Here is a 23,640-nt window from a genome sequence, read left to right as displayed (position 1 = left end):
GAAAGAGAATGAAAGTGAAAGTATTTTGGTATCATCTTTAATTATAGGGAACTCACCTTGTGGAAGGTGTGAGTACATGAAAGCAAAACCTAAAAAATAATAATAAAATAAAATAGTTTTTAAAAAAGAATAATAATAATAACAATAATTACTTGTTTCTGTAACCCAAACACGTCTTGGCATATTGGACAAGGTTGAGAGGAGTCTCCCCTAATTCTGCTAGCCTCCTTTGCTTTATCCCACTGTGTGTCAGTTAATGGAGCAGGAGGAGATGCAACAAGACCTAACCTTTGAGCTATAAATGTGTATGATAATAACAAGAATCTACTCTTGATAATAATAATAATGTATATAGCATGGTTTCAATGTAATACACTATTTTAAGATGTACTTATTATTAGTATTATGATAGTATTAGTATTACTTATTAATACTACATAGTTATTTCAAGGTGTGTGTACATGTACATGTACATAGAAATTTTTGTGGCCTAAATACCTAGTGTCAATTGCGTTCGGTGACTGTTTCCTTGCTGTTTTTCTCTTATTAAACCGAATTCTCTTGCAATGTGATCTTGAAAAGCTACTGCTGTTAAGGAAGTCTCTCTTCTACTTTTAATCTGCAAAGAAGAGGCTTTCATTAGGATGCTTATTGCTCAAAATGACCATCTTACCTTATCTTTTCTCTGCATTGAAAATGTATGTTAAACATGGGCGGGTCTTGTCCCCATGGCGACAGTGTCTCACGTGACCGGAATCTGTGGTGAATGTGCTAATAAAGTGATTGAGCGTCTCTTTTCTGTCAGTGAAAAAAAGAGAAAGGAAAGAGACGCAGTGAGACAGAGAAAGAGGCTCGGGGGTTTTATAAGGAGCCGTTTTATTGGAGAGTATCAGAAAGAGAGTCCCAGGAGTGTGGCTAAGATTTATAGCAAAGAAACAGAGCGAGGAAGAAGGAGAACAAAGCGTTCCTATACCAACCACTACCATGGAAGATCAAACTAGTCAAAATGTAAGTAGCGGAGTTCCTTCTTTATGTCGTTCCGGCTGTGGCTTTTTCGGTTCGACCGCCTTCGAGGGCCTCTGCTCAAAATGTTATCGTGACTACCAAGAAAGAAAAGATGAGCGAGCGAGGCTAGGACAGAGCCCAGTGACTGGGTCAGGCATTGGTGGAACGAGAGAAGAAAGAGCAGACGGTAAGAGGGAGAGACAGAGAGAAATGGGCTGGGTAGATCTGGTGGTAGAGGAAGAGAGAAGAAAAGAAAATTGTTACTATAGACCACAGTGTATGTACATGTGTTTTTGTTAGTTTTAAGAATGGGAGATTGAATCTTCTATTGTCTGGAAAGTTTTAAAAATGAAGTATATATGAACTGCAAGAGACTGTGGGCAATCATCATCACATGATTTACATTAGCTCATTGTTCCCTACACATCAGTCCTTTGTAGACAGCCTGTACCCTGTACTTCATTATGCTTGTCTGTCCCTCTCTGTGTTCACTGTTCCTCTTAACTTGTTCAATCATGTTCCTATTTCCTGTCCTTCTGCATCAGTCATCTGGCATGGCTTGGTTTAATTATAATTATTTTGACCATCTGGTCTCCCTCTCTCTCTCCCCCCCTCCCTGTCACTCTAGAGTTTGTATATGACTAAGTACATGTAAAGCAGATGTTTTCTTAGCTTGTTTTGAATTCAGGTTAATCTTGTCCTCTCATCCTGCCTTGCTGGTTTTATAAACTGTATATACACACACACACACACACATACCCACTATCAGTCATGATGATCGTAGACATTACATATGGGACACACACAAAATTGCATTAGTACATGGACACAGATGTACTGTAGCCCTTTTAAGGACTTTGTTCTATTAAAACTGTTGCCTCTTTGACTATGTTAATCTATTTGTTACACTTTGGCCCCTGTCTGAAATGTGTTTTGATATTCTTACCTCCCCTCTCTCTCTCTCTGTAATGGTTGAAGCTGTTTATATCCTTTTAAAATAAATTATATACTTTGAAGAATTGGGAAAGAACAGAAAGAATGAAAGTGCAGATAGAGAAAGAAGAATTTGGCTAGAGAAGGAGAGAGAGTACAGGTGGGAGGGAGTTGAGAAAGAAAAGTAATAATAAGATTATATGACCTGTTTAATGTATGAATATGAGATCATTTTATGGAGTGAGAGAGAGAGGGAGTGATGTAGTCCTGATAATGGTGTCTAGTGTACGTATGGCTTGAGTTTGGGTTAGTAGCAAGTTGTCACTCTAAGTGTTAATAGCAACTGAACGTCATGAAGTAATGAGTGTATAATTATAATAATAATATATAATCCTGTTTACCTGTTCTTCCTGTCTCTTATTGACACTGTGTCATTCTTTGATGTGTATAACCAAGACTAAACAATAGAAAGCAGGCTCTCCTTTATAATCCAGACACCATTTACACCTCACAATACAGTGAAAAGTGGCCCCTCTTTGAATAGATACTTTGTTCATGGAGTGGTGGTGTTTCTATGTTTAGAGTAGATACATGTATAAAGGAGAGGCTTCATTGTTATATCTTCTGTTTTACAATGGCCCACACAAACCTCACTCCTTTGTATCATTATGCACTGATAATGGGACCATACTTGTACATGAGCATTTGTCCTTGTCATGGTTTCAATTGTCATACAATAATTACTAGGAGCACCTTTTATAGTGGGTCTATTGCTATAGAGTTTTAATTAGTGTGAGCGGATAGTCATAATTATTATTGAAGTGTTGAGTGTATATTTGAAGTTGTGGTCATCTAGAATAAATCAACTGATTATGATAATGCCATTACCACTACACAAACACTCTTTGTTAATGAATATTGATTCTCCATTGCTTGAAGTTTACACGTTTTTATTGTTCTCTTCTAGATATTGATTCATCTCCTGGAGCTGTGGGTCAGGAAGTGACTGCTACTCCTCGAAGCGAATTAACGGCATTGTCCCCTCCCACAAAAACACCAACAAAAAGAAATCGATGTCACACTTGTCGAAAGAAAGTAGGATTAACAGGTAAGAAAGAGAGAGAGAGAAAGAAAAAGAGAGAGAGAGAGAGGGCATAATGTAGCACAGCACAGTGCGTAATAGGAATGAGTAGGTGTATGTATGTATGACAGATGCTCATTAATGTCTCCTTTCTCAAAACACTATCCTTTACCTTTGCATTCCGATCATATTTGAGCCCTCTATTTTTGTTTTTCTTATCCCTCTATATGATGTTGACATTAGCAATATGTAACCTGACCACCTGTTGATGTACATTTGGGACGCATATTACATTAAATGTGATTATACATAGGCTAGTATGGAGCGTACATGTACATGTATATAAAGAAGCCTGGTTTATTTTTGTATGGTTTAAACATTAAACATGGCTGACACGCCCTAACCTTTATCGACTAACAAGTTTATCAGCTCTTGTTAGCCTGTTTATCATAGTGTTCATACATGTGTTTATACTTTTGGCTTTTTGGAATAAATACAGGTTTGTCAATGTTGTTTACAAGAGAATTAATAACGATAACAATAATGTTAACAATAATGTTGACAATAGTGTTGACAATACATCATTATCTCTTTCTCTCTCTCTAGGATTTGACTGTAGGTGTGGTCATCTATTCTGTTCGTTACATCGCCATGCCGACGAACATAATTGCACGTTTGACTACAAAGCCATGGGTAGAGAGCAGATTGAGAAGCACAATCCTAAAGTTGTAGGAGAAAAAATACAAAAAATTTGATGCTTGGCAGTAAAAAACCGATAACCCAACTCATTGTAGAGTTGAGTGTATCTTTTTGTTGATCGTCTCTCTTCTTCTTTCTCTCTCTCTTCTATCTTTAAGCTACTAGGATGGATATTGAGTTATTATTCGTTGTGTTTCCACCATCTCTAGTGAAATAATTATAATAATTATTATTATAATAACTCAAGTCTTAATTGTGCTATTACAAATATAAAAAATAATAATAATAATATTAATAATAATTAATGCAATTATTACTATCTCATATTCTTTCTTTATTAGTTGCATTTCTTTCTTTTATTTAAATTATTAACACTGTTATGCTCTCTCTCTTCCATAAAAGATAAAAAAATTAATAAGAAGTTTAATGCATTAATATAAATTTTTTGCCGCCATTGCCCGGTAAACAAAGTTGAGCCACGCCCATAAATAGACAGGCCCCTCTTTTACAGTCAGCCATGTTGATTAGAGTGAGATTGAAGAGAGATCTTGGGGCCCGCACCGTCTCTCTGGAGGTAGACCCAACTAAAGAAAGCCTCTCTGACCTAAGAAAGAAACTGTACAACTATATAAGGTATTAAAGCCTGCATTTAAAATAAATAAATAAAGATAAATTGCCATTTTTTCTATTTTTCTTCATTTTAGTTCAGAGTATCGTTTCTCTAAAGACTCCATCCATCCCATTAAGAATGAGAAGTGTCCTCTTCAAGACATTGGACTTGATGAAGAGGATGCTTTCACTCTGTGTCTCATTCCTCCTAATTTTGAGCCCAATCTTGATATCGGAGATTTCAATTTTCCAATAGAGACCACACCCACAAAGATCAATTCTGGAACCACGCCCAGAAGTGCTAGTCATACGTCCGAGCTGATAATAAAGGCTGTTACTGATAGACCACCTTTGCCGCAAGGAGTCCTGAGTACTAGTAACTTCGGAAACTTTCTAAGACAGAATTCAAGCGAGAGTAAAGTAGGCGTGGTCAAGTCAGATTCAGGCGTGGCTAGCAGTGGGGATTGTGTGTCGTTTTTATGTGAAGCGTTACACATGATGATGCTTGATAGCGGTTTCAGCAATAAGAAGGATCAGAATGAACAGGTACTGTAAGCTACTTTAGTGAATGTATTGAGGGAGAGGAACTTTATTAATGTGTCACAATTATTTCAGAGAATATCTCCAATTTAGGACTAGTGTAGAATATTAAAAATGGATTTAAAATACAAGCACATAGTACTTTATTTTATGAAACGTGTTAGTTAATGACATCTGCTAGTTAATTTCATTATTATTTATAATTTAATTTTAACCTGAGCATCTGTTTATTTTTATTTTAATAATCATTATTATAAAGCCTGTATGCAATGGACACTCAAACTGTTAATCATATTGAAGTATTAACACTCACCATAGCTCCATCTCTCTCTCTCTCTCTCTCTCTCTCTCTCTCTCTCTCCCTCCCTCCCTCTCTCTCTCTCAAAGGAACAATTGAAATCGTTAAATCGCTACCAGTACATTGCTCCATTTGGTCCCATTATTCCAATTGAAATGGTTTGTACGTCACTGGGCCCTAACTTAATTACACATGGTAAGAATAATAAACTATTCATTGTCATTGATATCATGTGTACCTGTACATGTGTAGTTGATTTTGGCTTAAAGTTTTTGAGTTATTGCCACCTAATGAAGTACCAGATTTCTAAAAATACCCAAGGCTATAGCCCTTGGTTTTTATAGAAAAATGGCTCCAAAATCACCCCAAATTTTTATTGCATTTTCTGATACATATTAATGTCCTTATGCTGTGTAGCAAGTTTGAGCTGATTCCGACTTAAATTTTTCAAGTTATGGCCATTTTAAGAAAATGTCAAAATTCTGAAAAATTCCCTGTATATAGCCCATGGTTTTTTCCAAAAAATGACTCCGAAATCACCCCAAATTTTTATTACATTTTCTGATACATATTGATGTCCTTATGCTGTGTAGCAAGTTTGAGCTGATTCCGACTTAAATTTTTCGAGTTACGGCCATTTTAAGAAATACATGTACATGTACATGTATGCCAAAACCTGAAAAAACTTAAAAGCTATTTTCATTATTGCATATATTTCTCTCTCTCTTACACACATAACATGTGTAGCTTCTATTAATCTTTCTACTGACTCTGACAGTGCCACTCAAGTGGTGACATGTGTTCTACCTTTTGATCAGTACATCAACAAGTCAAGTCCAAACTCATCATTAGCTACCGAACCTTCATCTGATACAGGTACTGTACATACTGACTGGCATAGCACACATGCAGCCATTTTAATACTTAATGTCTTAGCTTCTTATGCTCTTCAGAATTAATTATGTACATGTACATGCAATACAATTTCCACTATTTTTTAGTCTTAAATGTATTTGTTATTACACTTGTTTGTCAATAATAATTATTTCTTATTATACTTTGTTCATGTATGATTAGGTATTTCACTTACAAACACTTCTCAGCTGACCCAGACATTCAAAGATGCTGTACCTCATCACTTACTGACCGATATAAGAAGAGGTCTGTCTTTTTCTATTTTTATTATTTTATTTATTATTTCTATATTTCAGCTCTTAAACTCCCAGAGTATGGTACACTACTCTGCCTCTCTCATGAAGTAAAGGTAATATTATTATTATTATTATTATTATTATTATTATTATTATTATTATTATTATTATTATTATTATTATGAATTATTACTATTTTTACTGTTATTAATAACTTTATTTCATTACTAATTTTCTCCATCTTTCTAACTCTCTATCTTTCTCTCCTTTCCTTTCCTTAAATTAACCTGCTTTAAAAATTACTATTATTATTGTTGTTGTTGTTGTTGTTGTTGTTGTTGTTGTTAAAATAAAAAAAATAAAAAAAAAATTATTATTATTATTATTATTATTATTATTATTATTATTATTATTATTATTATTATTATTATTATTATTATAGCCAGGACTTGTTTGAAGAGATTAGCATCACTGATGAGTAATAAGTCAGGTCACTCCTACAACCACACCATATCTTGTATGCGTGTGACACTGTCCTTTGCTCTCCTTCGCTCATCCTTGCAGTGCCTCCGTGGTCACCGATCTCGTTTCTCTCGGAAAAATATTACCCAATCAGCCCCTGTGGATCTTATTATGTTTGAGTCAGGCTTGTCCCCCACTATAGACTAACCTTGTTTATAAACTTATTTTTGCCTATGATCACAAATTTTATTATGAATTATTATTATTTTTACTGTTATTAATAAATTTATTACATTACTAATTTTATCCATCTTTCTAACTTTCTCTATCTTTCTCTCCTTTCTTTTCCTTAAATTAACCTGCTTTAAAAATTACTGCTATTATTGTTGTTGTTGTTGTTGTTGTTAATTATTATTATTATTGTTATTAGTATTATTATTATTATTATTATTATTATTATTATTATTATTATTATTATTATTATTATTATTATTATTATTATTATTATTATTATTATTATTAATTGTATCAATATTGCTATTATTATTGACTATAAGATTTTTTCTCTCTCAATTTTATTTAGATATTCATAATGTCTTTGGTTGATTTGAAGAGTTTAATAAGTTTATCTAAAGTAAACAGAGAGTTCAACATCCTGTCACAAGATGAGTATCTATGGAAACTCCTCTTTATTAGAGACTTCAAAAAAGGTTTGACTAACAAGAATGACTGTACACGTAGTTATAATTCTAATTCTATGTTTTTAATTTGTTAGATGTAATATCTATTCCTAAACCAGAAGAGGTTACATCATGGAAGGAAGTCAGTAACACACATACACACACTCATCATACTCTCCTCACATTCTCTCTCTCCCTCCCTTTCTCTCCCCCTCCCTCTCTCTCTCCCTCCCTTTCTCTCCCCCCTCCCTCTTTCTCTCCCTCCCTCTCTCTCTCCCCTCTCTCCCTCCCTCTCTCTCTCCCCCCTCTCCCTCCCCCTCTCTCTCTCCCTCCTCTCTCTCTCCCCCCCCTCTCTCTCTCCCTCCCTCTCTCTCCCCCCACCCTCTCTTTCCCCCCACCCTCTCTCTCTCTCTCTCCTCCTATAGAAGTACACAGAGCATTACCAGAATAGAAAAACAAGGCAAGAATACTTAATGAACCAAGTGTTACTACCAGCGAGAGGAAGGGTCGATATAGACTACAGTGTCCCCATTAACCCTTTTCCTTTGTCACCTCCTTTGGTACCACTACCATTATGGGGTCATGATGAACTGGATGATGAGAGGGTTAACCCTCACGGCTTCATAACTGAGAGGAGGAGGAGGAGGAGGAGAGAGGGGTTGTGGTCTGACGATCGATTGCCCAATCCTTTTATGCCCGGTCCTTTTTGGTGACTTTTTCTTCAATTTTCATTCAATTTCATCAATCAATCAGCTATTACAGTATATCTCTTTTCTCTCTCCTTCCCTCTTTCTCTTTCTTGTTGTGTAGAATGCAACGGAAGCTAAGATCAAAACTAGAAGTTGACTATTCAGATATGTAGCAACTGACAACAGCTAATGCCAAACAATAAAAAACTACAGAAGAAAAGACCATTATGAATTATAACATTTATTATTCTGTCACACATGCACAGGTTCATGGCTAACTTTAATATTGGCTGTGATTATTTTTAATTTTGTACTGATTGATCCAAACTTGCTGTGACAAAATAGACTATTTTTACAGATTAAGGCTCAGGGCAGGTTTAAGAATAATAATTAATGTTACATAAAAATTAATGATTATCATTATTATTGTCAATGTTCCTTAAGATGATTTCTGTCTTTTCCAGAAGTGTCTTATCTCATCATGTCTGTCAGGATGGATCACCATCAGTCGCCTTTGTCTATTACTCCACAGCAGAACACCAAGATCCTAATAATAATAATAATAATAATAATGATAATAATAATAATAATAATAATAATGATAATAATAATAATAATAATAATAATAATAATGATAATAATAATAATAATAATAATGATAATGATAATAATCAATAATAATGATAATGATAATAATGTGATTAGTTAAGGAAGTCACTGTGCGTCACTATTCATTAATGGAAGGTAGACATTCCTCAGCTCACAAGACTCCATAATTAGGTTATTATAAATAATAATTAGCATGCCAATTCAATCTTACTGCTTCCTGAGAATGTGGTTTGTTTACCAACAAATAAAAAATAAATTCATTTTTAACACCTTGTTTACACCCTGAGGTGAAAACAAGGTGTGAACAAGATTTGGTATTGCACAATTTGTTACAAAAAAAAATTTTTTTTTAATTTTTATACTTTGTTAAGACCTCAGAAACAGACAAATTACATTAGAAATAAGAACAAGGAGGGGAGAGAGAGAGGGGGGAAGAGAGAGAAAGGGAGGGAGAGAAAGGGAGGGAGAGAAAGAGAGAGGGAGGGAGAGAGAGGGAGGGATAAAGTGTCAAATGCCCCAAGGCAATATTGTAAGATTATCCAGTGACAAAGACTACCGGTGGTTGATTGCATTGCTGCATGACAACAATAGGGTATGTATGTAATCTCTTTGTGTTGGTTAGACAGTCAGCTAATGATATAAATAGTCTGCTATATAGGGGACCATGTGCTTATTGGATTAAAAATTGATTAGAGAGTGACATTTTGATTCCTTAAAATGGTTATCAAACAATTAGCTCAATGACTCGTGCTGACATAAGCATTACTCAGAATGTTTATACGAGTGTGCAGCACTGTCATTTACTAAGTGATCTATTATCAATATGGGACACACTACTCATCTCTCTCCTTCCCTTCCTTCCCCTTTCTCTCCCCCTCCCTCCCTCTCTCTTTATATAAATACCTCTGCGTATTTCTTCACTTTTTCATAGTCAGTGACAGATAAGAATTCAGAATATAATATACCTGCAACATACACACAAACATTAATCACTAACAGTATTTAATAGTAGTATTGAATTGATTACATCATAACTAATACACACACATACATGTACACATTACTATTGGTAGTAGTCATTATTGGTCTTCTTACCCTCTTGAAAGCTTAGCCTGTTCCTTTCAATTTCCCACAGTTTGATCTGATCGGTTACAGTAGGTGGTAATATGTGTGCCTTATTAGTCAATGGAGAGTGAGTGAGTGTTTGAAAATAGAACAATTTGATACCTTTGAGAGCATGTTATGGTGAGCGTGTTGTGTTAAAAATGATATGATCTGAGAGAGAGAGGGGGGAGAGAGAGAAAGAGGGGGAGGGAGAAGAGAGGGGGGAGGGAGGAGAGAGAGGGAAAGAGGGAGAAAGAGGGGGAGAGAGAGGGGAGGAAGAGAAAGGGAAATAGTATTATAAAAATAACAATAACAGGAAGAGACAAGCAGTTCAAAAACATGTCCAGAACAATGATAATCATGACTAGAGTCACCTGATCTGCCTTTATGCCATGAACCAAAGCCTAATAAGACATAAGAAAAACAACAATATGCATGTACATGTACATGTACATGCATGACTAGGAGCATGCACTAACATGACTCAGTATTAGTACAGGAACTAGGATCAGCAATTCCTTATAACAGGTTACATAGTCAACAATACTGATACAATTATCATGTAGTGATATACAGTTACAGGGCAATGACCATAACAGAGAGACTAGTACATACCTAAGGGCAACACTACTGCTTTGCTTTACTTATCTTATCCCATCTCTTCCTTTAGCTGTACACCATCTCTCTTCCTTTAGCCTCTCTGTCTCTCTTTATCCACACACATACAGTATAGCCTCTCTTAATGGACACTCTCTATAGCGTACACCTCCATTTAACGGACAGCACCTAGTGTACCAATTACATTCCTTACTGTATAAAATAACCTCCACATAAAGGACACCTCTGTATAACAGAGACACTGCCTTGTCCACAGTGTCCATTATATTGCTACTACTTTATCATTAAACTCTGATAAGGTTGTACCCACTGCCCACCCTTAATGAACCACAGACATTACAACCCATCAATGTGGTGGTATACCTGTTGAATGCTCTCTCTAGTAATAGTGCCTACAGCAACATTGGGAAACCTACAAAGAGGGAGACACAGAGAAGGTGAGGATGAGATAAAGAGAGAGAGAGCGTTGGAGTAGAACAAAGTGACAGAGTTCAGGAAGAAAGAAATTAGAGGAAGAGAAAACAGTGACAGACAACGTAATAGGAGAAAGAAAAAAGAGAAGAGATACTAGGAATAATTATAAAAGTTCAATGAGTGACAATGTGATCACTTCATCATCATCATCATAATCATAACTTATACCTGTATTGCATCTGACAGAACAATGCTAAAGTGGCTATGTGAAGTTTGGAATCTACAGCCAGTAAACAATGAAACTTATAAAATACACAACACAACCGTATGGTACCTGTATAGGCAATAACGCGATAATTTGTCTCCACGATAATGAAACCTGCTTGACTGGTATTCCTTGATTGCTGACCTGTTTTGGGCAAAGGAATTAAGAGTGAATGCAGTGCATGGACAAGCTTCCTTAATGCATGGAAACATGCAAACACTTTTAAGTTCAGCATCCCATCATATATGGCCAGCCATATATTACTACTTTACAATTACTACTATTAAGCAAGGTCCAATGGTAATTAGATTAAAGACTATAAAATATCAGGTATCAATATAGGCATAGTATCAAGAGTATAAAATATAAGGAATTTCCTTTGCAGATTAAGGAGGCTGTACACTCCTATTCCTTTTCATCTCTGCTATGCAGGGAAAGCCCATTCATAGTTCCAGTTTGCTCAATCGTCAACATTTCTGTTTAGTTTCAATACACAACAAACAACATTGAACTCTGTAGTCGATGTACCAATGAATATAATACACCACTATAAACTCTAGATAATAATTGAATTACATTATTATAGCCAAAATTGCAATGGTATTATTATTATTGTAACTGAACTTATGATAGGAAATGAATGTTTTTAGTAAAGTCCTCCACTATCCAAACATAGATATAACCAATAATAATATTAGCATTACATTACAGCACTATTATATGTACAGATCTATTAGCAGTGATGAATTACTGCCTCGGCAATGATCACTAAAGTCCATATACAGAGTAATTAGTTCAGTGAGTTGTTGCTACAGCTGGTGAGTATAGTGCACAGTGAGGTACATTATTATATCATTAGTAAATCAGATAGTGGAAGGAAATGTCTGGCCCCGATTTCAATATCAACAGTCTGAGCCAGTGACTCCTGTATTCATAGTGTGTATGCACATATTTTAATAGAACAACAAATGCTACATTTTCACCTTAGCTCAGTCAGCACTGCAAGTACAGCTCACATATAATTAGCACTCAATGCAGAACTATTGTGTCTGAATGGAGCATCTCATAGTGGCCTGATCCGTGATAGCAATATCAGCAAAGGGGAAAGGAAAGCACATGATCAACACTCCTCCACACACGCAGCAGTACAAGATGTGCAGATGTACTTATATGGCTATAGATGACGTCATTGGTCTCCTTTAGCATAAAAACGAGAGCAGAGGGCACCAAAATGCAGTGTCAGACAAAGCTATCATTAGTGAAGGTCAGACTGGTGACGGAGAGAGAGTCGCTTCGCTTCTTGCTGCTGTGGTATTGTAGGTCGGGCCTGGGGGGCAGGTGGAAGGAATGGCGGCCAAAAGCGGCAAGGGAGAGCGATGGTTGCACTGCACTAGTTCTCTTTGCTGCTGCGGGCTGCTAACCTCCTGCCAAACAAGTCCGATCTACAAGACCACGGCTGCTGTAGCTCCATATTGTAGACATGACGGAGACAGCAAGACAGTGCTTAAACTACAAAAGAACTTTTCTAGCGCGGGGAGCTGTGAGCCACTCCTACCCATTATGATCATTAAAGGTTAGTCATTTCAAAAATGGATATTAAAACAGTATTTTCATTTTTCATTACCATTTCAAAGCATAGCATTCCTATAGTCTCACCTGCAGTTAGCTGTATCACCAGTTTTGTGGGGTAGTATCTTTTCGAGCTACTCTACAAAAACACAATTTTAAGAAGCCATCGTAATAACTATTGTTATTATTATTATTATTCATGTTTGTAATAATCTCTGAATATGAATAATATTAATGCTAGCAGCTATATCAGCAGGATGAGAACAATGGCCCACTACATATTCATACTGTATACACAACAGGAGATCTTTATGCTGAAGACAACACAGCGAGAACACCCTCCTTTACCTTTCTTTGATACACTAGACCAAACTGACATAAATGATACATGAACGTTAGCTGCGATTCAGTAAGACCTTTAGTAGAGTAATCCTAGAGGAATAGCATTTTGCAATCATTGCACAACAATTATATATAGTATGGTCGAAATGTGTTTTTAAAATTATTGATTATTTAAGATAAACATTGCTTGACAAAGGTAAACACACCAAAAATGGGTTACCCCAAAACATGATGTTTTTGTATTAATAGTATCATATCAACACTATTACATTGATATCTATATATAGCAGTCTGAATCCACTTATGCTAATTTTAACTAGGAATGTGTTTAAAAGGACTTCATTAATTATTAATGATAGGAGATACGTGTAGCCTACAAACAGAAGGTTGAGCTGATCTTTCAGGATAGCTATGCCAAAATCAGTAGAGCAAGCCCCCCTTCCCAATACATCATAAAACGTTATAAGATAGCATACATAAAGTACACTTAACTAACTTCTTTTACCTTTCCAAGAGTTGAAAAACTTAACTGAAAGATAAACTTCAAGCAATCAATGAGATCCATTCCTCTATCCTAAAGACAAATGATAATAATAACAATCTTTGATGCCTCTAACATTAATACTTGTGCTGTATTTAAGTACTGTAGTATGAACTGCCATATCTGAGACTGTGTGTCCATTAGTAGAAACTGGAATCCAAGAGTTGTAATGAAGGATGGATGTCTTGAAGACGCCTGGCTCATGAGTCCAGCGTATTGTAACACTTGAACTATTTCTGAGTCCAACTTCTCGCTGCCTCCAACCATGAAATTGAGAATGTTCTTCGTATGTGTACATGTATAAAGATTGTATTGATAATTTAGTTTAGTAGTTTATGCGTGTGTACCTCCCATTTTTTATCTGCATAGTCATTCAGGTAGGGAATATCCCTGGAGTGTTTGTCATCACCACGGTGACCAGGTACCGCCCACAGCTGCCCTCTAAAAATGAATTAATAACATGAGAGAGAGAAAAGGAGAGAGAGTTTTTCTAAGTCAGTGTATGAATGTCTGTACATTTTGTACACACAATGATATTAAGGATTTAGGTTATTATTTTTGAGTTTTTCTCTGATTTTGGTCGCCTATTAATAGCAATACCATTAATTTATGAATTGCTGTAACATACTCTTACCAAAAACTGTTGGATTTGGACTTGGGATATTTTTAAATTACTATTATTTCAAGTTTAAGCTCACACAATAGCACATAGTGCATATTAGCAAATTACACGGTCATTAAACTCCTAAAATACATACCACATTACCATAACTACACAAGAGTACTATATAGCTTTGAGAGCTCTACATTCCAAACATTCCAACATCAAATGCATCATGTATAAACGGATTGGCTTAAGGACTAGGGAAAATTTCATGGTATGCACACAACTTGTAGATAGGAATGTAAAGAATGTGGCCTCACCCTCCACAGATTAGTATTCTTAGGTTGGTTTGGTATGATTGGTTGAGCTGGTAGCCTTGCTGCTGTCCGGTTCTGATTAGTACTGGCTCAAAAATGTGGAGCTTGTTCAACAGCGAGAGTGTCTCTGCATGTAAGCTGTAATAAATAAATAAATAAATAAATAAATACTAAAAAAATGTTATAAATGGCTCCAAAATCACCCCAAATTTTTATTAAATTTTCTGATACATATTGATGTCCTTATGCTGTGTAGCAAGTTTGAGCTGATTCCGACTTAAATTTTTGAGTTACAGCCATTTTAAGAAAACGCTAAAATCCTGAAAAATACCCAAGGCTATAGCCCATGGTTTTTTCAAAAAAAAGGCTCCGAAATCACCTCAAATTTTTATTACATTTTCTTATACATATTAATGTTCTTATGCTGTGTGGAAAGTTTGAGCTGATTCTGACAAATATTTTTTGAGTTATGGGCATTTTAAAAGCTGAATCAAGGCATTAAGCTATGCAGCAAAAATTAATAAATTAAAAATTGAAATTTTAGTAATATTGAGCAGTTTATTATAACAAATGTATTCAATATATATCCACCAATTATAAATACAGAGATATAAATTACTGATGATTAAAATAAGACATAACAATTATGAAATTAAATATCATGAAATATTAGAAAGCTAAAATGTACATGTACGTGTAGTTCAGTAACATCAATATTAATGTAACTTTAAAAAAACTGAAAAATAATTATTCTAAATGGTATAAAATACGTATTAGCTATGTATTGAGAATTCGAAACTTATAATACAAAAATAACAATTTTTCTCGACAGCATAGAATTCATGACAAGCAAAAAACCCATTAGTTCCACTGGTATGATATCCATGACAAGCAAAAACTGATTTTTTAGTAACTTTAAAAATTCATAAAAAATCCAATTTCGATCAGAATCAGTTCAAACTTTCTACATAAGGTAAGTACATGTATACGCATTAGAAAATGTAATGAAATCTGAAAATCTTCTCCTTTTCAATTTTGACAAAATTTGGCCTGTGACCCTGTACTATAGTACAGGTACTTTGGCCCAATTTTTGAGTAACTTAAAAAATTTGTAAAAAATCCAACTTTAATTGGAATTGGCTTAAACTTTCTACACAGCATAAGAACATGTATATGTATCAGGAAATGCAATAAAAATGGAGAATTCTTTCCTTTTCATTTTTGGTCAAATTTGGCTCGTGACCCTGTACTATAATACAGGGACTTTCGCCCAATTTTTGAGTAACTTTAAAAATCCGTAAAAAATCTAATTTTGATCGAAATCAGTTCAAACTTTCTACGCAGCATGAAAACATGTATATGCATCAGAAAATGTAATAAAAATTATACTTTCTCTACTTTTCATTTTTGGTGAAATTTGGCCTGTGACCCTGTACTATAGTACAGGGACTTTGGCCCGATTTTTGAGTAACTTTAAAAATTTGTAAAAAATCTAATTTTGATCAGAATTGGCTCAAACTTTTTACGCAGCATAAGATGATGTATATACATCAGGAAATGTAATAAAAATGAAGAGTTCTTACTTAGCCATTTTTGGCGAAATACCCTGTACTACTACTAAGCAGCCTATAATCTTTTAAAGCAAATTAAAAATCCCAATTTAAGCGTTATTTTAAAAACATGCACAACACAACTTACTTGTTTCCAGGAAGAGCCCAAGAGTTAATATCTGCTAGAGGCAATGGACGCTCTATAAATAACACTCTCATAATATACAATTGACCTAATTCTGATAGTGACCTAAATTTATTATTAGTAATTAAAATAAAATGATTGAATAACTTAATTAAACAATATTTATTATTAATTATTATTATTATTAGATTATCATTATTACTTGCCTGTATACAGCTAGACAAGATGGCGGATGCTGATAAAGACGAGTTAGTACAGCAGAAGGAAGGGATTGTAAGTATGTTAAAAGATCACAACTGGTCGCCATGCTTGATGGGGTAGACCCTGTAATAAATGCAATTAGCACCTACGAGGAACGCCCTTCAGTTTTGACCACACGCACTGTAGGGCGTTGTTTTTTTGCAACAAAACAAGTGCATTTTACATTTATATTTTTGCATCTTCTTTCCAGCCATGAGCCGAGCAGTGGGCGAAAGATGGAAAGACGTGCAGAAGAGTACCATGGTCAGATGGGTCAACAGCGTAATCCGACCCCAGGACGAGTCTGAGCAGTCGTTTGAAATTGAGGACCTGGAGACGGACCTCAAAGATGGAGCTCTAGTTGCTCTTCTAGATAAACTTAGCACTAGACGAGGAATTGATGAAAGGGTCAAAGTGAGAAATAAAAACCCGAGGATGCTAGCGCATGTAAGAGAGAACGTTGCTGCCTGTTTCAATTATTTGGAATCGCAAAACATCAAAGTTGTCAACATAGGTATGAGTCTTTTAATGCATTCATGCATACATAGATAATGGAAATGCTAAACAAAACATCTTTTTGCATATACACCCATACATGCAGCTCTATTATTGTCATTTTTTATTTTAGGACCATCAGACATCATTGACGGCAACGTGAAACTCTGTCTCGGTCTGATATGGACGCTCATTCGTCATTACCAGATAAGGAGCTCCGGTAAAGTTCTCTCCACAAAAGAAGCTCTCCTGACTTGGGTCAACACTCTCATTCCGGAAAGAAAGGTAACAAATTTCACGAGCGATTGGAGCAACGGTATCTCCCTTTGTTACCTCATTGATCGCATTCAGCCGGGACTCTGTCCTCATCATGCTTCTCTCAGCCCTTCCAATGGTCTGGATAACTGCACACTAGCAATGAACCTGGCAGAGACCAGGCTTAAAATACCTCAGATCATAAGCCCGATTGATCTGCACCAGTTATTTGTTGATGAGATGAGTGTCATGATTTATATATCCTCATTCTGTGAGCCTGCAATAAAGAACCTTCTGACGTGGGTCCAGACAATTATATCCTTTCAAAAGGTCACCAATTTCAAGACGGACTGGAATAATGGGATTAATCTGGCGGCCCTTATCAATACGCTGAGTCCTGGCCTGTTTCCTGATTGGAATTCCCTCGATCCAAATCAATCTGTGGAAAATTTAAGACGAGCAATGGCTTTGGCCAAAGAAAAGTTAGAAGTTGAGCCTATCCTATCTCCGGAGGAAATGGCTGATCCGAGTGTCGATGAGATTATTGTTGTCACTTATGTTTCACGATTTTTAAATACCAAAGCTATTCCTCTTCCACAGCAATGCTCTGCTTTTGGTAACGGCCTTTCTAAAGCTTTTGCTGGGAGAGAAGCAATCTTTCAAGTCGATGCAACAAACGCTGGCGTTGGAAGCCTCAGTGTCACTATTGTTTCTTCTGGGTCAAGTGTCAATGGAAATATATCAAAAGAAAGGGAGGGATTTTATCAAGTGTCCTATGTGCCACAGAAGTGTGGTAGCACAGTTATTAACGTCAAATGGGAAGGAGTTGATATACCAAACTCTCCATTCACCTGTACAGTCATTGACTCCGGCTCTGTTAGTTTCTCAAGTCCAGAAATTACCGGAGCTAAGTTCGGGAAGGTTGGGAAAATATTAGTCATGAGAGCAAAAGGTTTCTTAGATATCAACGATTTGAGTGTACAAATTGATCGTGGGTCATCAGGGAGCGTTGAGTCTGCTAACATTAAATCAATGGAGAACAGTGAGGCTGAGGTGAGCTATATGCCAAGGAAACCAGGGAAGGATAAAGTAATAGTAAAAGTTGGAAAAGAAGAGATACCAGGAAGCCCTTTCATTATTAGTGTGATTGATCCCAGTCAATGCCGTTTGTCTCATTTTGATCCTCCATCTAACAAGCCAGGGATAGTTGGGAAAGTAGCAAAGTTCCGTATCACAGCAAGTGATGTTAATGCCCAATGCATTGTAGCAGAGGCTAGGACACCTTCTGGAGCTGCACCACTAACACTGGCTCCTGATAATAAAGGTTTTCTAGCTAGTTTTAGTCCTCTTGCTGTGGGCTCTCACACGATAGTTGTTAGATGTGATGGCGAGCCCATTCGTGGTAGCCCACTCTCTTTCTTTGTCGTTGATCCAAGCAAAGTTGTCCTCAGTGAGGCTATACCTCAATACATGCACATTGGACAGGAGTTAGTTATCAATGTCAGCACTAAGTCTGGAGGAATAGCTCAATTGGAGGTTAATTCTTCAAATTCAAAATGTCTTACAACAACTTTGGACAAGACAAGAGAAGGAATGTATGTCCTTAAGATGAAAGCTTTAAAGACAGGAGGATCAAAAGTGGCCATAACGTGGTCTGGATGCAATATTGCACACTCGCCCTTCTCAATTGAAGTATGTGATGCAAGCAAGTGCAGTGTGTCCTCCATTGCAGGCAAAGGAAAAACAAAAGAACCTTTTGTATTTACAGTCCAGGCCAAAGAGGCAGGGAATGGTGAGCTTAAAGTTAATTGCAGTGGACCATCAGATAGTCCAGTAGCTCAAATTGATGATAATGGTGATGGTAGTTATAATGTTAGTTTCATTTCGTATGAGTCAGGTCTACACACCATTGACATCACGTGGGCTGGAGAGCAAATACCAAACAGTCCATTCCAAGTTAGTTTTGCTCGAGTTTCTGTCAGTCAATTTTCAATAAATGGTGAGGCTTTCAAAAATTGTGTTGCTGTAGAAAGGAACCAAATTAGGTTCATTGGACCAGAGGCTGGCCTCCTTACTGATGAACTCTTACAAGTTACTATAACAGGAGAAGGGAAGGAGTGTAAAGTTATGCAAAATGTTCCTCCTAGTAGCAATGATCCTAATATATTATTAAGCATTGAAGATAAAGGTGATGGTGTTTACATTATCAGTTATGCTGTTCCTCATGAAGGAAACTACACCATTAACATTAAGTGCTTAGGAGAGAACATCTCAGGGAGTCCTTTTGAAGTACGTGCTGCAAAAGCTACAGAAGCTAAAAAATGTTTCGCTTCTGGGAAAGCAATTGAAGAACCAGATGAGCTAGTTGTCGGTAGAGTTCTTCAGTTTAGTATTGACACGAACAGAGTGAGTGGAAGATCACTCGCTATTGCTGCTTCTGATCCTCAAATGAAAGGAATCCCTATATTCCATACTGAGGAGAGAGACAGTAACAATACTCTCGTACATAGAATCAAAATGTACCCAGAGACTCAAGGAAAGTATACTGTTGATGTCAAGTGGTCTGGTGATCACATTTCTTGTAGTCCCTTCACTTTTAATGTTGGAGATGCTTCGAAAGTCAAAGTCCTTGGTATCCCAGACAGGGAGAGTTTTGCAACTAAAATTGAAGAGCCTCTTGAGGTAATTGTGGACGATAGAGAAGCTAAGCCAGGCAAATTATCAGCAGCCGTAGAACTAGCAGGAGGAACGCCAAAGTCATTTATAGTCACAACGAGGGATGATGGAACAACTCTCTGCAGATACATACCCAATGAATCTGCACACTCAAATATATCACTTACTTTTAGTGGTGTTGATGTGCCTCCTTTTCCATTGGGAGCTAACATTCTTGATCATAGCAGTATAAAGGTCATCCCTCCTGTTATTTCTGGGAAAATACAACAGCAAGTCAAGTTCATTGTCACAGGAATCAAAAAGGGTAACATTAAGAAACTGTCAATAAAGGCATCACAAAAGAAGCAAACGCCAAAAGTGGAGCAGGAGGTTTTAGATGAGGGGGTTGTGCAAGCACGTTTTACTCCTAAAACGATTGGAGAATACACAGTTGAAGTGAAATTTGAGAAGAAACAAGTCCCAGGGAGTCCTTTCATTGTTTACATTACTAATCCTGATGCTTGTAAAATCCTTGACGATATCCCGACTGTTCTTACACTTGGAAAGACAACTCCTGTATCCATCAACACAGCTGAATGCGGTCCAGGAGAGCTCAGTGCTTCCATCACAGTAGATGACTGTCTTAAATGTGATTCAAGCCAACCCAACAAGTTGCTATTAACTCCTACAGACATTGGCCTCTGTAAGATGATGCTCAAATGGGAGGGACACCCAGTCCTCAAAGCTCCAGTTACAGTTAATATTTTTGATCCTTCAAAATGTACAGTTGACTGCTCCCAGTTGAAAGATTCAGCAAATATTCAAGAGAACGACAAAGTTGAGTTCATCATTGACACTTCAATGTGTGGTCCTTGTGTCCCTGTGGTTGAAGCAGGCAGTGCTAATACAAGCTACCCTGTTTCCATGAAGGAGAGTGGTAATGGAGTATATATAGCTTCTTTTACTCCATCACAAGCTGGAGAGACAACAGTTTCTGTTCTTGTCGCTGGTCAGTCAGTGCCTAGTTGCCCGTTCAGTTTTGAAGTCTTGCAGAAAGTTAGTTCCCAGGAAGTTAGGATTCCTGCTAGTGCTGGCCTAGCAAAAGCTAAACCAGAAGAGCCTGTCTCACTCTCCATTGTAGGCCTACATAAAGGAGCCATTGCTTCTGGTACCCTGTCATACTCCATGACTTACGATGAAGGGAAACCACCAACTCGCCCACCAAAAGTTGAGTGCACTGATAATAATGATGGCTCATATACTTTCAGTTATACTGCTTATGATATTGGTCAGTACAAGCTGTCAATACTTTATCAAGAGGAGCATATATCAGGGAGTCCTTTTAGCATTCTAGTGAGACCAGAGTCTCAGGCTAGCAAGTGTGTAGCATCAGGGAAAGGAGTACTAGATGGGTCTTGTATAAGCATTAGTGAACAAGCTACAATGTCAGTTGACTCTACAGCAGTTGGTAGTGATCAGTCATTAGTAATAACAGCAACACAACCTGATGGACAGGAGCAGGACATTGATGTCACCGAGGAAGAGAAAAATGGACAAATATTTCAGCATATTTCATTTCAACCAACAAAAGTTGGTACTTATAGCATTTTTGTGGATCATTATGATGTCCCCATACCAGGCAGTCCTTTTAAAGTGAATGTTATTGATCCGTCTCGTTGCCTGATAGTAGGAGATCTACCTAACACAGTACAAGTCAATCAATCAGCCACAGTTTGCATTGATACTACAGGAGCTGGTCCAGGAGCATTAAATGTACTAATCAATGGGCAAAAGGAGAGCCAACAATTATCAGTTGATGCAGCACAGACAAATGATGGTAAGTACAACTTGACATTCATTGCTAAGTCTATTGGTGAGGCTAGTGTTGCTATTGAATGGGGAGGGTATCAGATCCCAGGCACTCCATTCACTATCAGAGTCTGTGATACAAGCGCTTGCAGTTTTGATGCAAATGAGATGAAGAAAAACCCACTGCAAGTCGGAGTACCATTTGTTTTTGTAATCGACAGCACTGGAGCTGGTGATGCAGAACTGAGCGTTAGGCCTGTAGAACCATCAGACACTCAATGCAAAATCAGTTCAAAGAATAACCAACACACAGTCACATGTACACCATGTACCACTGGAGAACACACTCTAGCAATCACTTTGGGACAAGAGCACATTAAAGGTAGTCCTGTCACATACTCTGTCATTGATCCAAAGAAAGTTACCATTGATGACCCTTTTCCCCAGTGGGTTCATATTGGTAAAGAAGTATCCATCAGTGTTAGTACTGATGATGGTGGGGAGGGAGAGCTGGAAGTCACCTCTTCCAATCCGGACTCACTGGCTGTGGAATTAGAAGGAGAGTTGCTTACAATGACAGCTTTAAAACCAGGAAGATCACAAGTAACTGTAGCATGGTCAGGGCATGAGGTCTTTTCTTCAACCATTGAAGTTTGTGATGCTAGCAAATGCCATGCATCAGATATTGCAAGTGATGGAAAAGCTAAGGAACCTTTTGTATTCACAGTCCAGGCCAAAGAGGCAGGGAATGGTGAACTTGAAGTTAATTGCAGTGGTCCATCAGATAGTCCAGTTGCTCAAATTGATGATAATGGTGATGGTAGTTATAATGTTAGTTTCACTTCCTATGAGTCAGGTCTACACACCATTAGCATCACATGGGCTGGAGAGCCGATACCAAACAGTCCATTCCAAGTTAACCTTGAGCAGCTTGAAGCTAGTCAGTTCACACTGGGTGACCAAGATATCAGTGAATGCATTGCTACAGAGAGAAGTGAAATTAAACTCATTGGACCAGAAGCTGGCCTCCTTACTGATGAACTCTTACAAGTTACTATAACAGGAGAAGGGAAGGAGTGTAAAGTTGTACCAAGTGTTCCTCCTAGTAGTGATGATCCTAATATATTAGTAAGCATTGAAGATAAAGGTGATGGTGTCTACATTATCAGTTATGCTGTTCCTCATGAAGGAGCCTACACCATTAACATTAAGTGCTTAGGAGAGAACATCTCAGGCAGTCCTTTTGAAGTATCTGCTGTTGGAAAAGAACCAGAATTCAGCATTGAATCAGTTACAGTTAGTGGAGATGCAATGTCTAAGTCTTGTGTTGGAATTGGAGAACAAGCTACAATGTCAGTGGACTCTACTGCAGTTGGTAGTGATCAATCGTTAGTAATAACAGCAACACAACCTGATGGACAGAAGCAGGACATTGATGTCACTGAGGAAGAGAAAAATGGAAAAATATTTAAACGTGTTTCATTTCAACCAGCAAAAGTTGGTACTTACAGCATATTTGTAGAAGTTAACGATATCCCCATACCAGGCAGTCCTTTTAAAATAAATATTGTTGATCCGTCTCGTTGCCTGATAGTAGGAGATCTACCTAACACAGTACAAGTCAATCAATCAGCCACAGTTTGCATTGACACTACAGGAGCTGGTCCAGGAGCATTAAATGTACTAATCAATGGGCAAAAGGAGAGCCAGCAATTATCAGTTGATGTAGTTCATCTTGGTGAATTGGTTGATGCAATGTTCAACAAGTACAACTTGAATTTTATTGGTAAATCTATTGGTGAGGCTAGTGTCATTATCAAATGGGGAGAGTATCAGATCTCAAAGACTCCATTTACCATTAGCATTTGTGATGCTGAAGCTTGTACTGTGGATGCTTCTGAAATGACTAAAAGCCCGTTACAAGTCGGAGTACCCTTTACGTTTAAAGTCCACAGCATGAG

The 23,640-nt window shown here is 37.0% G+C and overlaps 5 protein-coding genes across 6 annotated transcripts in view; 3 read left to right on the top strand and 2 right to left on the bottom strand.

Annotated features, from left to right (window-relative positions):
* Positions 1–664, bottom strand: part of LOC100632613 (RING finger protein 32-like) — a 1,891-nt gene extending 1,227 nt beyond the window's left edge. Inside the window, 3 exon segments of the mRNA XM_019993589.1 lie at positions 45–89; positions 153–295; positions 499–664. Coding sequence (XP_019849148.1) covers positions 45–89; positions 153–295; positions 499–640 — 330 coding nt within the window. The 5' untranslated portion in view covers positions 641–664.
* A 117-nt stretch (positions 665–781) lies between these two features.
* Positions 782–3,927, top strand: LOC100638714 (zinc finger A20 and AN1 domain-containing stress-associated protein 7-like). The gene is made up of 3 exons (XM_003384411.3): positions 782–1,192; positions 2,906–3,046; positions 3,626–3,927. The coding sequence occupies exons 1-3, from the start codon at positions 985–987 to the stop codon at positions 3,772–3,774; spliced, it is 498 nt and encodes a 165-aa protein (XP_003384459.1). The 5' UTR covers positions 782–984; the 3' UTR covers positions 3,775–3,927.
* A 216-nt stretch (positions 3,928–4,143) lies between these two features.
* Positions 4,144–8,489, top strand: LOC105316876 (F-box only protein 7-like). 2 transcript variants are annotated; one of them, XM_019993644.1, is made up of 10 exons: positions 4,144–4,351; positions 4,423–4,873; positions 5,255–5,360; positions 5,913–6,041; positions 6,243–6,326; positions 6,377–6,429; positions 7,362–7,488; positions 7,554–7,600; positions 7,884–7,918; positions 8,269–8,489. In XM_019993644.1, the coding sequence occupies exons 1-10, from the start codon at positions 4,236–4,238 to the stop codon at positions 8,318–8,320; spliced, it is 1,200 nt and encodes a 399-aa protein (XP_019849203.1). In that variant the 5' UTR covers positions 4,144–4,235; the 3' UTR covers positions 8,321–8,489. The 2 variants fall into 2 exon arrangements, with proteins under 2 accessions (XP_019849203.1, XP_019849202.1); XM_019993643.1 differs by having other exon boundaries at positions 7,884–8,489.
* A 7-nt stretch (positions 8,490–8,496) lies between these two features.
* On the bottom strand, positions 8,497–16,547 carry LOC100632485 (general transcription factor IIH subunit 4-like). The gene is made up of 16 exons (XM_019993645.1): positions 16,432–16,547; positions 16,229–16,330; positions 14,534–14,668; positions 13,957–14,050; positions 13,694–13,891; positions 13,574–13,642; positions 13,075–13,158; positions 12,814–12,865; positions 11,227–11,301; positions 11,121–11,172; positions 10,842–10,890; positions 10,235–10,264; positions 9,984–10,031; positions 9,852–9,930; positions 9,660–9,721; positions 8,497–8,694 (listed from the first exon to the last, which is right to left on the bottom strand). The coding sequence occupies exons 1-16, from the start codon at positions 16,530–16,532 to the stop codon at positions 8,587–8,589; spliced, it is 1,338 nt and encodes a 445-aa protein (XP_019849204.1). The 5' UTR covers positions 16,533–16,547; the 3' UTR covers positions 8,497–8,586.
* A 94-nt stretch (positions 16,548–16,641) lies between these two features.
* LOC105316875 (filamin-A-like) overlaps positions 16,642–23,640 on the top strand; it is an 11,620-nt gene continuing 4,621 nt past the window's right edge. Inside the window, exons 1-2 of the mRNA XM_019993588.1 lie at positions 16,642–16,979; positions 17,094–23,633. Coding sequence (XP_019849147.1) covers positions 16,679–16,979; positions 17,094–23,633 — 6,841 coding nt within the window. The 5' untranslated portion in view covers positions 16,642–16,678. The remainder of the gene's footprint in view (positions 16,980–17,093; positions 23,634–23,640) is intronic.

Source organism: Amphimedon queenslandica, unplaced genomic scaffold (genome assembly GCF_000090795.2).
Source record: "Amphimedon queenslandica unplaced genomic scaffold, v1.1 AMPQUscaffold_13491, whole genome shotgun sequence".
NCBI classification, from domain to species: Eukaryota; Metazoa; Porifera; class Demospongiae; order Haplosclerida; family Niphatidae; genus Amphimedon; species Amphimedon queenslandica.
The sequence above is the reverse complement of the archived record's forward strand: the minus strand, read 5'-3'. Positions and strand labels throughout refer to the sequence as shown.